Genomic DNA, 15602 nt, shown 5'->3' with positions numbered 1-15602 from the left:
TGGACATTTTCTGTGGTTGAGTCGCCACCTTGAAATAGCTAAAGCTGTGTCTTACAGCTGCAAGGTTTCCAAATTTCTCACTGGGATTTTATGCTCTCAACATCAGAAAAAACAAAGCCTCACATCACCTCAAACCGAGCCCCATTTCATTGGAAAAATGGGTTTAACTTCTGCCAAAAGGATGGGCTTATCCCTAAAATGTATTCACATTTAAAAAATCCCAGTCTAGAACATTTGTTTAGTCGACCCCAATCTAATCTCACCCTATTTCTCAACTTTGTTAAGTACCAGAAAAAAAAGTTATACAAATTCTGGAAATTTTGCACTTCATAATAAACATTTGTGACATTTTTATGTAATACAAAACTACTGCAAATATAAAATTTTCTTAAATAATTTTATAGAATCTCTACCTATGTAAAACCAGCAAATATATTTTCTTAAATAATTTTATAGAATCTCTACCTATGTAAAACCAGCAAATATTTGTGGACATTCTCATGATTGCAAGAATTAGATTCATGCAGCTTTTCAGCAAATGCTGAAGTGCTACAATCATCCATGATATCCTTGGATATAAAGGTGGGAGCACAGCAGCACTGTTAGGGAAGCATGCTGGAGTTGAGGATGCTGACCTGGCTCTGTCTGTCACCTGCTGTGACCTGTGCCATATCAAAACTTCCTTTTTCACATCAGCTTTCCTAATACCTAGCTCACGCATATAAAGTGTTTTCCTACTTTCATGTATCGGGAGGAGAGGTAAGAATCCTGTGATAACAGATATTTGTGAAGTTATTTGGGATTTCTTAGTGCAAGGCAAAATAAGCTTGCAGTTCTCTAACATTTAATAGTGATTAGTAAAGAGGAGATAAGACTACTCCACATTGTACCAAATAAAGGAGTTTTCCTTTTCCAAGGAAGTTTTGGTATTACTGCCACTACTGATCCATGCTGCAGTCTCCTATTAACCACGTTAAACCTGTCTTTTAAGCTGTGATGCTGCTCTATGAAGACAGTCCATCTACTTTGAAATTAAGCCCCAACTTGTTTAACTCCTGACAACACTTAACCGGAGCCCTTTCAAGCAAAAGAAAAAAAAGTGACGGAGACAAAGCCATTCTAAGATTGTGCATCCCAAACCAATATGTGTTCCCTAAAATCTAGCATTCAGAAAACCTTAATCTCTGTCACCAACTGCCTCATCTCATTACGACATGTTCACCAGTTACTATTATTATCTTCCCTTTCCCACCAGAAAGGACGTTTTTTCCCCAAAACGCGTTTAAATGGCGAAGGGGGTGCCCGGTCCCTTGGTGCTGTGGCCGCAGGAGCCTCTTCTGCCTCAGCATCACTGCGAGCACGGCCCGGCTCCAGCACTCCACACCGACCCCTTGCTCAAGCGGCGGGATTTGGGGAATAGCTCTTAGCCCAGGGAAGGGACCTCCACCCTCTTCCCTTGCTCAGACATCCACTTAACGTAATTCGTCAGCTTTCGGCAACTTTGCTCCGCACCAGCAACCCCCCTGGAAACTTCGAGAAGAAGAACAAAGGGGCAAAGAACAAAGAGCCGAGGAGGGGTAGGAAAGGGAGGGGAGGGAAGGGAAGGGGGAGCTCCCTCCTTTCGGGTCAGGCCGGAGACCCTCCCCTCCGGCGGCCCAGGGTCAGCCCTGCCCGCCCGCCCGGAGCCCTGGCGGCTGCAGAGCGGGGCCGGCCCGGGCTGGCCGTGGGCGCCCCGCCCGGGCTCTGAGCCCCCCACGGACCCTGCCGGGGCTTGCTCCGCTCCTGCCGTGCCCTCAGCGATGAGATAGCGGGGGGAGGCTGCCCCGCTCGCCCCGCACACGGCCGTGCCCTCCCGGCCGCACAGCCCGGTCCCAGCGAGGGCCCGCGCCGAGCATCCTCCGCAGCATCCCCCTCAGGGAACCCGGTCCCCGGGAGAGCAACATGTGTCCACCCCACAGCCACGGTTCCAGAGCCGGGGCGGTTTGAGGGGCTTTTGGGGACAGCTTGAAAACAGCGAGCAAGAAGCCGAGGCGAAGCAGCGGTCCCATTTCTCTGCGAGGGTCCCGCTCCCCTCGAAGCAAGGTTAAACTTTTGCCAAAGTATCGCTGTGCACCCCTTTTTTAATGTCCCGCTTCCCTCACACCCCGTCTTACCGAAAGCGACCCCTCTGTCCTTCCTCTGTTATCAGTTAAACAACTTGCAGAGCTGCAGGTGCCCTCGGTTACCTGTTGCTGAGAGGCCCCTGCCCTCTTATCGAGGGATGGGGGCAATTAAATCTCTTGTCACGGTGTGGTCACACTGTGCTGGCTGTGGGAGGTGTAAGCCCCGTGCGGCTGCGGGCAGCGAGCGAGGTTTGGGCAGGACAGCCGTGCCCGGGGAGCGAGGGGACAGGGGGAAGGTTTGGGCAGGACAGCCGTGCCCGGGGACAGGGAGAAGGTTTGGGCAGGACAGCCGTGCCCGGGGAGCGAGGGGACAGGGGGAAGGTTTGGGCAGGACAGCCGTGGCCGGCGTCGCTGCCCGAGCTCAGAGCGAAGCCAGCGGGGCAGGGAGAGCCGAACCCCGGGCAGGGCAGCAATCCTGTCATTAGGGACCACACGCACTAAGTGCCATCCTGCAACTACCTCTTAGAGAACGGTCGGGAATTATCATTATTCTTCTCGGGCAGGCATTTCCAATTTGGAGTTAATTGACTCTGTTCTTCATTTGAGTAATGACCAGAGGAAAGCCGAGCTCTACCTGGGAAACTTTAAGAGGTTTTTCTTTACCGCCCTCCCCCTTTCTTTATTTTTGATTTAAGACAGAAGTGAGCTAACAGAACCTCGCTTTCCTGAAGGTGGAATTAATCTGGTCCTTCATCGGGAGCGGGAACAAGCCGTGAGCCCGGTACCGAGGCGGGACGCGGGTGGCCGCGGGACGCGGTCCCGGAGCGGTTCCGAGTTCAAACCGGGCTGGACCCCCCTACACCATTCCCGCCACTCCCAAATCCCGAGGGGGAAGAGCCCTCTCGTCTCGCAAGCCTCTGCCCGGAGCATCCCTCATGTGCGAAATCAGAGAATGGTGGGGAACTGCACAAACAGCTTAAAAACCTGCGGCTGGCGGCTGAGGAGCGTGAGGCAGAGCTGGAACATGCGCTTGAGTGAAACGCTGCCCTGGGAACGGGAGGAAAACTTGAGCGCAGCCTATGCCCTGAGTTAACTAAAGTCAATTACTTGTCTCCATATAAAAGGTTTCGCGTATGGTTACAGCTGAGGAAATACGAGAAGCTGATGAGTCTGTTTTGGTTATGATTTAATCAAATAAATTAAAGGAGAAGGGTAAGGATACGCCCAATCTGGGACACTTCAAAAAAAAAAAAAAAAAAGAAGCATGACTTTTTTGGGACGCTCTCTGTCCAAAGCCTCTCCTGTTGTACAGAGCAAAGCGAGACTCTCGGTATCCACTGATCTCATTTCTGCCGGGTGTTTGGGGTTTCTCTTTTCCTCCCAATGCAGAAACCTTTCATAAACGGTTGCAATTTCGGGGGGAAAAAGTGAGTAGGTGCCAAACCAAGCTGGGGGTGGGGCAGAATTTTGCGTTTCAAGCAATTTAGCAGAGAGCAATTCTGCTTACAGCAGAGAGGTAGGTGGATACTTGAAAACATCTTCCACCGGGGTGTCCTACTTTGGCAATTCTAATTAAACAAGGTTTAAAAGATGCAAAGAAAGAGCAAGCCTCTTGCTTTATTTCCAGTGGGCGTGGGGGATACCGTCAGGCACAAAGAGTGCTTCCAGCTTGTTCTAACGTGCACCTTTGTTTAAAAGAAAAAAAAAATAATCAAGCTCGTCCTCTGATTTCAACTAATGTATTTTTAACTGGATTTCTTTCCTCTGCTTTGTGTGATCTGATACCTACAGTGTAGCCCTGGCCCACTTTCAGCCCTGCGGGTGCCCTGCATTGTGTGCGTGTCTGAAAGAAAAGGAAAAAGTCTTCCATCTCACATTCTTTTGCCCTGTACTTGTGCTTGGGAATTGAATCGTGTCCAAGCTAGTGGTCAGCAAAACCCGCACCCTATTCCCCTTCTCGCTGCCTTACCCGAGAGGAGACGCAACTTTGTAGGTGCAGCCTGGCTGGCGTGGCTGTGACCGTCCAGCGCCTCGGATCAATAAAACAGCCACTTTTCTGACGGTTTTTTTCCACGGCTGCTTATTGAAAAGGAGCCTTTACCGCCACCTATAAATAGCGCTGCATCCAAGTCAATATTTTTTTTTTTTTTAATACTTTTTTTCCTCTCTACATAAAGTAGCAAAGTTCTAACCAAGGTACCGCAAGTTCTCCTTGCTGCTCAGCGAGGACTGGCCCCGCAGGGGCTGCGCTGGGGGTCCTGGCTCCAAAGGCGGCTGCGCTGCCGCCTCCAAAGGGAGCGGAGGGGCTTCGGCGGAGCCAGCCCCAGTCCCGCACCGGCCGCCTTTGAACTTTGTTCCCAGGAATGGGAGGGAGAGCAGCGAATACCGATACTCACCGTGCTCTTTGGCTTTCCTGATGTAACTCCGTCTCTCCCTCTTCTTTGTGTATAAGTGAGCAGAGGTTACATCCCGGGCACGCGGTATAATGCCCTGGATAACCCCGACCCTGCCTGTTAATTTAATGCTACGCTAACCTCAGAGTGTGTGATTGGAGCTCGAGTGTCGGGTTAGAAAAGCGCCTCTCCACGCTGGAAGCAAATTCGCTTTCTCTCTCCACACCCACCCCCTTTCCACGCGGAATCTCCCAGCCCTGCATTCCTGCGCAAACCAGGACACCTACCTTTCCGTTCCCCAGCACAGATCGCATTTTTTGCCCGCTCTGGGAACAACTGTGCAATTCCCCAGCCCCACGTGCCGTGCCCTGCCTCCCGCACGGCGCCCGCCGAGCTCCGGCACTGCCGGAGAGCGCTGACACCTCGCTCAGGGGAGGAAGGGCTGCCTGCCGCCCCCCGTGCCCCTCCGCTGGGGAAGGGGCGGCGGGGGCCAGGGCCCGGGGCTCTCTCTCTCTCTCTCTGCCCAAAATCGCAGGCTCAGCCCGCGGGACTGGGCTGCTCTGTGGGCGCTTTCTACCGGCCGGCACAGCGGGCTGGGAGCTGACGGACAGTCATTGCTGAGCTCGGAGCCATCAAACCCCCTCATCCCCGCGTGATCTCGAGCTCTCTCTCTCTTTATTTATTTATTTTTAATTCCCTTTCAATTTCCCCAAATGAGGTTTGATGAATACAGCTCGTTGTCCGCGTTGATACCAGGGTAATAATTGTCAGGGGGTCTGAGCGCTCCAGGAAAAGGAAAGCGGAGGAAGAGGGAGGGATACAACCTCCGCTATCTCGCGGTTACTAATTCCCAGCCGGCTCGGGCTCAGGGGACAAGGCGATCGCTTAACAAACCCTCCTCCTCCTCCTCTCCCTTCACCACTCCTTCCTTCCTTCCTCTTCGCCGACACATTTTCTCGCCCGCGTTTGCCCACGTTTCATTCCTCCTCTTCATGAGGAATAAACCGTGCAAACTCAAACTAAAAAGAAAAAAAGGGGGAAAAAAGGGGAAAAAAAAAAGAAAGGTCGGTGGGAAGGATACAGGAGAGGAATAAAAAAAAAAAAGAAAGGGGAAGGAGGAGGAAAAGGACAGAAAATGTCTGTGCCTGATCGCTGACCATCTGTGCAAAAGGTGATCATTGTTAAGTACTCACATGGCTGGTGGTAGAGCAGCTCTTAGCAATTAATAAGTCTCTCAGCTTGAGCTCTTCTTTCCCCTTTCGGATGGCAGCGCTCTCTGCGTGGCTCGCTCTCACTCGCGCACACACACACAAACCCGATCCGATGCTGCAGGACCGGCCACTTTGCGAGGGCAACAACACGGGAGGGTTTGTATTACTCCAGGTTCGTGTGTGTAGCCTATAAATAGCGAACTTTTTGATGGAATCAGCTAACAAATGAGAGGAGAAGGCGTAATTTTGCGCAGGAAGCCCCCCTTTCTCTTTGCAAGATTAAAACCCCCCAGGCAGCAGACAGAGCTAAAGTTGTGGGTGTGTAGAAAGGAATTTCACTTTATTGTGACAGTGCGCGAGATTTGTTTGTTTGTTTATTTTGGGGGTTGTTTTTATTCCTCCCCCCACCGCCACCCCCCACCAACCCATACGTTACAACCTCCTCCCTGCCGTCCCAGCTAGGGGCAGGAGCTGACCCGTATTAGCACCGACTTTAACTCCAAGTTGGGAACACGCGGCGCATTTGAGGATTTGAGCTTTTTCTTTTGGTGGTGGTGCCTGGTGTTGCTTTGGTTTGCTTTTTTTTTTTTTTTATTTGCGGGACGCGTGGGGGAAGATGTCCACGCGATACCGTGTGGAAGTGCAGGAGGCGGGCAGGCAGGCTTCCCTGAACGTGCCCTCATTTTGAAAGCGAGCGAGGAACAGAAAGAAAACAGGTCGGAATTATTGGGGGGTTGGGGGGAGGAGGGAAGAAGGCGGTACTTTGGTAGGGACGAAGTGTGTGACTGGGGCTTGGGGTCAGCCACGGAGCGATGGTCCCGCTCGAGAGAAGGAGCCTCGACACACGTGGCTATGGGGGTTCCGCCGTGCTGTCCCCCCACGCCGCTGTCCCGCCCGGCGCGGCGGAGCCCCGGGCACGCGTGGGCGCCACGGGAACCTCGTCCTTGCGGGCACCCGGGGCCCGGCCCTTCGCGGGTGGGCAGCGGGGCTGGCTCGACGGCTCGGGCCCGGGGGAAACCCCTGCTCTAGAGCCCACCCCGGCCTTCCTCGGGCAGCCTACGGGCTACTCGGGGCCGGCTCCCCCCGCCGTGCTCCCTCCCTCCCTCCCGTGTTTTGTCGAGGTCTGAGCGGTACCGGCACGTTCGGCGTCCCCCGGTAGTGACAGCCCCCTGTCTGTCCCCCGAGGACATTGATTTGCGGGAAGCTTAAGGCTGGGCCCTGTCAGCAAAGGGGCTGCCGCTGATGAGTGTCCCACCGCGGCAGCTATGAAGAGGTTTTCTCCCCTGACAGGTGCCTGACAGGGCTGGCCGGGAAGAACTGCTGACCTGTCTAAAGAAATATATCTGCGTCTCCCGGAATGGCAGGACAGATGGTGCCCGTTCGCACCGCGGCGACTTCTCTCGATGGCACACACCGAGCGGAGCTGATGAGTGGTTTGTTTTTGTGGCAGGGAGGTAGCGATGCTCTCGGACATCCCGTGGCAAGGGCTTGATGGGAAATGTCCGCTCCTCTACAGGCGCGAGTGCCACAGAGACGCGTGCCGGGAGGGCAGGGGGGCGGCGGCGCCGCTCCCGCCCGCTCCTGCCCCGTCCCCGCGTACATGACCTGCCGCAGGATGGCCCAGGCAACGGGCTTTCTGTCCCCCCTGCCACAGCCGCGCCCCCAGCTCCCTCCGAACTGGTTCCAAGGGTCGCTCCCCGCTCGCCCCTACGCCCCTCGGCGGAGGCGGCCGCGGCGGAGCCCCGGGCCGGGCTCTCGCTGCCTTTGTGCCGCCCGCGGGGCCGCGCAGAGCCCGTGTGAGGCAGCGCCCCCCGAGCCCTCTCGCTCGGAGCCGCTCTCTCTCCTGTGCCCGGGCGCAGTCCCGGCCCCCCGGCCCCGGTGGCGGCTCCCGCTGCCGGAGCGGCCACCCCGGCAGCCAGCGCCTCTCCTCCCCGGCTCCCGCAGCTCCCTAGTGACGCGCTGGTCCATCCGCGCACATTTCCAATCTCATGGCTCATAAACTATTAGCGAAGGGATTTCATTATTCACCTTTCGTATCTTACAAAGGAGAAAGGGAAGGGAAAAAAAAAAGAGCCCAACAAAAAGCCAAACCAACAAAACACGCGCTCCCGGTAAGAGCAAGACCGGGCCGGGTTTAAATCCCAGCACCTCGCAGGCTCGGGGCTCTGGGCTCGGCTCGGGGCTGGCGGCCGCCGAGTTCCTCCCTCCGGCGCTGGGCTCCGGCCGCGGCTGCTTGTCCCGGAGGGACTGCGGGGGTCAGCCTCGGCCGAGGGCAAAGCAAAGCAAAGCCAAGCCAAGCCGCGAACTGCGTTTTACCGGCCGCGGAGAAAATATTCCAGAAGAAAGAATAAAATCTTGGGGATGAAAGAGGCGCGGGGGGGGGGGGCGGCAATCTGCTTGTTTTTCTTGTTTTTTTCTTTCCTCTTTTTCTGCAATAAATAACACTGGGAGTTATTTATCTCTCCATTGGAATGTGACAGGTCACACTCCGGGCCGTGCAGCACCAGCGCTCCGCGGAGCGAGGGCCGAGCCCGGGGGAAGCGGCAGCGGCACCAGGGCTGCCGGGGCCGGGGTCAGGCCGGGCTGCAGGCGGGGCAGCCAGGGGCACACACCCGCCTCAGCAGGACGCCCATAGAAACATAGGACCTGATCCAGGGAAAGTTACTGACAGCCTGGATGAGTCGAGCACAAATGTTAATACCGCTAACTTTGTTTCTTTCTTCCCCCCCCCCGCCCCCCCCCACTTCCTTTCGTGATTTTTTTTCAACCTTTAAGAAATAGACTGCGAAGAAGTTTAGACCACGAGGTAATTATAAAAACCAATATAGAGATTTTGAAAGAGAGACCCACTTCACAATTTTATACCGAGGAGCAAAATATTCTGGCGAAGTCTGGGGTCATCACCTACAGCAGAGCAATGTTCCCTCCCTGTTTAATATACATGGTGTGGGAAATGGAGGAAAAACATAGCTAGCACCTCTAGTGCTACAGGAAAAAAAAATTAAATTACTACATCATATTTTGGGGCCATTTTGCAGGACATTCTTCAAAAATAGACTCATATTTAATGATAGCTCTAATGATTTTCTCTGTGCGACTGCTAGTTAATAGTAAGGAGGAAATGGGGTTTCTATCGAGTTTTTGCATTTGGTATCTTTAAAAAAATAGTAATTTTCTTATGTGTTAATAGTGCATCTGGGACTGCAAGTGACCAACCTGGACCAACTTTTAATTAACATATTGACCTGCCGAAGAACCAAAACTCCCTTAAAAAAAAAAAAAAGAGAAGTCTATATATGCATACACCGCCGTATCGGCGTGACCCTGGAAACCCCAGGGCTCTCCTTGCCCTTTTTGTAGAGAGGAGGTGATTTTCTAAATGGGCAAGGAGACGCGCAAGTTCAGCGCCCGCCCGCCTCCCCTCCCCGCGGCGCCGTCGGCCGCGCAGCCCCGCTCAAGCCCTCGCAGCCCCGCTCCAGCCCCGCTCCAGCCCCGCTCCAGCCCCGCTCAAGCCCTCGCAGCCCCGCTCCAGCCCCGCGCAGCCCCGCTCCAGCCCCGCTCTAGCCCCGCTCCAGCCCCGCGCAGCCCCGCTCCAGCCCCGCTCCAGCCCCGCTCCAGCCCCGCTCCAGCCCCGCGCAGCCCCGCTCCAGCCCCGCGCAGCCCCGCTCCAGCCCCGCGCAGCCCCGCTCCAGCCCCGCTCCAGCCCCGCTCCAGCCCCGCTCCAGCCCCGCGCAGCCCCGCTCCAGCCCCGCGCAGCCCCGCTCCAGCCCCGCTCCAGCCCCGCTCCAGCCCCGCGCAGCCCCGCTCCAGCCCTGCTCCAGCCCCGCTCCAGCCCCGCTCCAGCCCCGCTCCAGCCCCGCTCCAGCCCCGCGCAGCCCCGCTCCAGCCCTGCTCCAGCCCCGCTCCAGCCCCGCTCCAGCCCCGCTCAGGCGGCCCGGGAAGGGGGAGGCGGGCGAAGCGGGCGGGGCATTATGACCGGAGCCCCTGGGCAGCGTGTGCGAGCAGAAGGCCGCGGCAGAAAGGCGGAGGATTTGGGCTCCGTGGGAGGTGTGGTACGAACACCAGTGAGGGGGTGAACACAAGCTCACGCGTGGGTGCTACAAGCTCCAGACCCTGTTCGGCAGCTCCCCCACACGAAGCATTAAGACAGGTCAGCAGCCTGAAAGATAAACTCCTTTTCTTTCCGCTGTTGCCTTGTCAATGCTCGCTTTGTATTATTTTTTCCCTTCATGGTTAAATTAAATGTGGTTTTAAAATTATTATTTTTTTCCCGTTCACATACACACTTCAGGCAGGTTGGATGCCTGATGCAGCACCCACCCCCCAAAAGTGGCGCTGGAGTACGTTACTGCCGAGTTACACTTTAACTTCTCTGCAGGTAATAATTAAAGACCTTCTCTCTAAATGTCTTTCCCCCACAGAAACAGGGAGGCTCTCTTTTGCAATAGATTATATTGATCACACACACGGGCACGCTCTCCTCGCTCTCCTCGGAGCTGCCGTCTGTGAGCTGCTCTCAATTCCATGCACTCTGTGCTGCTTTTCCCAGATCTTCTCCCATTTTTTTCCTGAGCTGAAAGGTTTCTTTAGGGATGCATTTCTATGAACACTCCCAAATTGCCCCAAGAGGAAGCTCCATGTGCAAAAGGGGACAGCCAGTCACTCAGATGCACACCTGCAGGCTTTGGCCATAAGTCTGAGTTTTGTCCCACAGTTCTACCGTGTGTGAGTTTTAAAATAAGATATATAGAGGTAACAAAGTCATCCGACATCAGTAATGGAGTATCTCCATCTAGTGAAAAGAACTCCAAGTTTTTTTAGTGGTGACACTTTCCAAGAAAACCTTCAGCCTTCTCCTAACAGCTGCACTGAAAGTTTTAGGGGCTCTGAGTTACTTGAGATCACAAATTAATCTGCCAGAGAAGCGCGGCACACACCTGATATCAACGGAGGGTCAGGAGCTGGCCAGTTCCAGCTGGTCCCACATTTGATTTACTTCAGGCTGTTAAGATGTATGCTGTGGTGTTTTGATAAGAAAAAAGGAGTCAGCAGTTTGATTTGGCAATTCTTTCCTTTCTTTTTTTTTCCCTCTGAAGAGAGCTGCAGTTTAAGCTGAGGAATTTGTTGTTGCTGGTGGGATGGTTTATAGTGGAGTATTCTGGTCTGCATGGGGCTATCTCATCACATACTGTTAACACTGAACTGTGTTTCTTACTCTCCCGAGTGAGCCAGACTGTGCCATGAACTTTTATGCAGCTTGTCTGCCTGAGGCCTCCAGCATTTCTGGCCAGTGCCTTTGTTGGGGTTCACCCCAGCCAGAGAACTTGGAGCAACAGCAAAGGCAGTGACCATCACCCAGTGGGTCACACCAGCAACCTGCTCAGTCTTGGTGGACCCCTACCACAGATTTCCCCTCATCCCTTTCCCACAGGGCCTTGTCCCTGAGTTTCATCAGATGCCACAGAAATATTTCAATTTTGGGGTACTGATGTACTCATACAAGCTGAGTGTGGAGGCTGCTTGCTCATAGCTGAATTAAACTATTATTTGAAGATATCTCCTGCACCTGCTGTGCCCTCTCTTATAGCCCCCAGAACACTGGCTCACAGAGAGTTAAATCACAGTAATTACACCAAGGATGTTATCTCAGATGTGCCTGTCTACACAATGTAAAGAACACCTGCAATACTCCAGACCAGAGGACCACTGCACAAATTACACCCCTCAGAGGTGGCACCAATGGGTGCATAAACAGGGGACTAAGGAGCAGATCAGATTTTTTTATTCTATCCCTGGTTTTTCTTTTCCCTTTTTCTTATTTTAGCTTCTCTGCCTCTAAAATAGGGAAGTAAGAGTCACTGACCCTATTGCCTTTCAATGAGGCAATTGGTGTTTGAAAAAAACCCAGCAATCCTCAGAGGACATAATCTGTGATAATGTATATTCTGAGGAAGATGTGCTGCCATTCCTTGTATTGGGATTGGCAAACATTTCTCAGCAGAGGCCACATTTTCTGTTGCATGTAGCTTTAGGAAAAACATCATCACTTAGGCTGAAAACTGATATGCTGACTGTCTGTACTGGGCAGATTATTTTGAAAATACCTGCCAAAACAATTTGTCCATTTCTAAGAACAAGGTTATGGAAAAATAAACAGTTTTCCTCATACTAAAATGGAAACTTTTTTTCCTTTGAAATGCTCTGCTGCCCTCAGGCTTTGAAGCACAGCCTCAAAATGTGACCTCTTTTATTTAAAATGTGTTTTTCCTCCCTCTGTCTGAAAATTTATCTAAATGTGTATAACTTACAAATATTAGAAAGTGTCATGAACAGATGGGCAGCAACGATTTCTTTTATTCTAGCAGGAAAAAGGCATTGCTAAAGGTTGGCCCTCCCTGCAAACAGGAGCTTAAGGATACAGTGGTGGGGCTAGATTTCCACTTTAATCCCCACATGCAAGTTTCCCCTGTGAGCCTGAGCTTTGGCACAGAATCTGAGAGGTAGGAATCCTATCTCTCCTGAGCTCCAAGTGATTTGAAGGTTGAGTCAGGAAGAAAGGTCTCTGTGTGAATACAACACAGAGGAAAAAAAAACATCCAGCCTGTGACAGAGCAGGTAATAGAAGCCATGCCAGTCAGTGAGAAAAGCTGGGACTGGTGTTTGGAGGCAGGAGCCTGGGACTGATTAGGTAAGGACACAGAGGCTGTGCAGAGAGAGTAGAGAGAAACTGTTCTGTTGAGGAGCCTGGAGGGCAGACAAGAGGGCAAGGCTGGAAAAGCCAAGAGCAAGGATGCTTAATTGCAGGATGTCCAGAGTAGCTGGGCTGAATTTCATTTGAAGCATGGTAGAAATTCTAAAAGTCAAAATGTAGAGTTTTTTCCCCACTATTTATAGCCAATGCAGTTTAGCCACATAATTAATGCTTTTTATTTGGAATAGAGTCTGCTTTCTAATGCTGAAAAAGAACTGACCTTCAGGAGAAGTGTTTCTGAGATGATTCAAAACATATTTTAATTTGTGTGTGTGTGTGACCACTGAACTAAGGAAATGTGTTATATATTCAGCACTAGCTGCCACATGGTAGAAGTAAAGGAAATTACTTACCTGAGGGCTTCAGAGCACCTCGATTCAGCTTCCATACATGACCACACAGATTATATTCCACAAATTTCCTGAAGCAGGAACGAAACCCTGCAAGGTACCCTTCCTCTGGGAACAGATCAGTACTTTTTAGGTTTTATTCACTGGATTCCTGTCTAATTTGTCACAGAGCTGGGTACAGCTCATGTACAAGGTAGTGAATTACAGCGACAGAAAGCAGGACTTGCTGGCAGAACAGTTGCTGAATTTTACCTGCTGAGTTTGCTTCCATTCCCCTTCCACTCAAAGATTCTACAGTGTGGGGAAAGTTGCCTCAAGAGGCAATAATTAGTTGAGATTTTCATATGACAGGGGCCCATCTTGAAATTTTGGAGTCTGGTGGACTGAAGTGAATCACCCACTTTGCATGGACTAGGCCAAGCAATGCAGAATGCCAAACAGGTTGGAAAATCAAGTAGATAATGTCTCTAATTGGATACCCAAAATTAGCAGGCATTTTGTACTGTAATCTCATTTGTTTGGAACACAGATTTATAAAAAGGGGAGGATGATATAATCCCTTCAGTTTCAGGCTTTAAAAAAGAAGAACACAGATGCTATGGTGTGGTGGGGAGAGGAACAGGAAAAGAACAAGATTAGGATTTGTATGCCCCAGATATGGCCCCATGTAGGTAAATTTAACACTGGAAATACCTCCTGAAGAAAGCTTTGCCCATGCCCTACTCTGCAAGCCAAAGGGGAGCTTGTGAAGAGGATCAAGCAGAAAATTCCCACTGCCCTGTCAAATTGTGTTCATATTTCATTGCACAAGAGCAGATGAAACAAAGGCTTTGTAAAGTTATTTGTGAAAAGCAGGAAGGAGAGGGAGGAAAAAAGGGAGAACAAGCCCAGAGATCATGGAAACAAGGTGCTGACCCAGAAGGGACTAAAAGTGTGTGTCTGTACCGGTGAAAGCACATGTGTCTGGGGACTCTTCACGTCAGGTATATGCCATGATGACTTGCCTTTTGGTTACTGCACAGTCTCTTTCCCTCGTTTCTGGGCATTTTTTCTCCTACATAGTCTGCTGTTTGAGGAAACTTTCTTTTTTTTTCCCCTGGAAAATTCCTCGTCACCTCCTAGCATGTGATGGTGTAATGATAAAGCAGGTGGGGACTGGTGCTGAGCAATGTGATTAGCTTTCATTCTCTCACTTCCTGCTGGCTTTACATGTTTATAGAGCCTGAAATACTCTTTTAATTTGTGTGTGTCTTAACAAAGTTAATCATAATAGCAAAAGGGCAATCAAACAGGAGAGCCCAAGTACTTTCTAACTTTTCTATTTCTCAATAAGCACTTATTTAACTCCTTTTTTAGTGGGTAGCACTGAAACCTATTCATTTGGAACTCGACTAAAATCTTCAAAGTATTTCAGGGGCATGGACTTAACACTAACAGTCCTACAGATTGCCATACATCCAGCTGGATTTAAACAAACAACAGGGAAAAAACCTACTCTTAAACGTTTGAATTTCTGTTTTCTATGTTAGAATATAGAAGCACTCCAGAATGTCTTGTTTCAGTCAGAGATAGGAAATACCCTCACCAGGCACATGGCTCTGACCTCGGTTGGAGGATCCTTGGCCTGGAGTCAAGCAGTCGCTGCACTCACCGAAACAGCCAAATTAACTGTCTGCTCAGCCATGGATTAAAATTCATTCACTGATCCAAGACAGTAAGTGAGACAATAATTTTCTACTCCTGCTTTGTTTCGCAGCAGATTCTCATTCAGAATAAACCTGCAGTTAAGCATCAGGTTTTTTTTACCCAGCAGTAAACCACAGTGGCATTGTAAAGTTGTACCTCCAGTAACTTCAACAAGTAGGACAAATAAATGCAGATGTAAAAAGAGAAAACTCACCCTGTTCTTAGTAGCACAGAAGCTGCATGAGAGCAGAGGACAGAGATTCAGGAGTCCTGATGCAATCAGCAGTCACCATTATCTTGAGTGGTAACTTGTAACAAATAAAGTGTCATTTCCTCTGAGCCAAAGACCTCTTACAGCACTGCCTTTGCCACCACAGCCTAACTCCTTTCTTCTCTAACAAACCACAGGCTTGACTGAAAGGTTAGAGAGTAAATTGCTTAATGCTTTCTAGAGACCTCAAATATGTGAAGTACCCAGTGCATAAAGAGAGAGCTTATCCAAAACCAAGCATAGCAAAACTGACCTGCTGGAGAAAAGAGCCTCTGCCTTGTTCCTGCTCACATTGGGTTCTGTGCTTGGATTTCCTAACAAAGCAACGCATGCTTCCAAGTCTATCACTTTTAAACCAATATACAAGACAGAAAAACTAATACAATCTAATTATGCAATGCAAAGGTGACCATCTGGCTGCTTAGGAATTGCAATTGACCCAGATAACAGCAAATGTTTTTCATATCAGAGGCAAAAATTGATGGAAAACGGTATATCTCCTGCTCTATGTATATCCTATACATCATCAGCCTCTTTGCAGAGCAAGAGTCCTCCCACCAAGGCCAGTAATAACAGAAGAGAATAGGGAAGAAAAGCTTTTCTTAGTGTATCTGACCAAGTCTAAGATCAGGTATTCATGTCAATAAAGCTTTACTTTTGCAAGTGATGATAATCCTGTATGATCCCACCCCTGAGGTGGCTATAACTCATCATGAATGAATGGATCATTACATAAAAATATGTACCTACTTTGATGTACAGTAATCTGATTGTATCTCTATGTGATGTGAAAGGCCCCCAAACAACAGTGGGGGTGGTCACAATAAATCCTTTGAGT

The 15602-nt window shown here is 50.8% G+C and overlaps 1 protein-coding gene across 3 annotated transcripts in view; it reads right to left on the bottom strand.

Annotated features, from left to right (window-relative positions):
* Window positions 1-5835, bottom strand: part of ESRRG (estrogen related receptor gamma) — a 390382-nt gene extending 384547 nt beyond the window's left edge. For all 3 annotated transcript variants that reach the window (XM_030945130.1, XM_030945139.1, XM_030945133.1), the window contains exon 1: window positions 5689-5835. In XM_030945130.1, coding sequence (XP_030800990.1) covers window positions 5689-5690 — 2 coding nt within the window. In that variant the 5' untranslated portion in view covers window positions 5691-5835. The remainder of the gene's footprint in view (window positions 1-5688) is intronic.
* Window positions 5836-15602: the final 9767 nt, after the last annotated feature.

This window comes from Camarhynchus parvulus, chromosome 3 (genome assembly GCF_901933205.1).
Source record: "Camarhynchus parvulus chromosome 3, STF_HiC, whole genome shotgun sequence".
Classification (NCBI taxonomy): Eukaryota; Metazoa; Chordata; class Aves; order Passeriformes; family Thraupidae; genus Camarhynchus; species Camarhynchus parvulus.
Note: the sequence above shows the minus strand (reverse complement) of the source record. Positions and strands in the feature narration are given on the sequence as shown.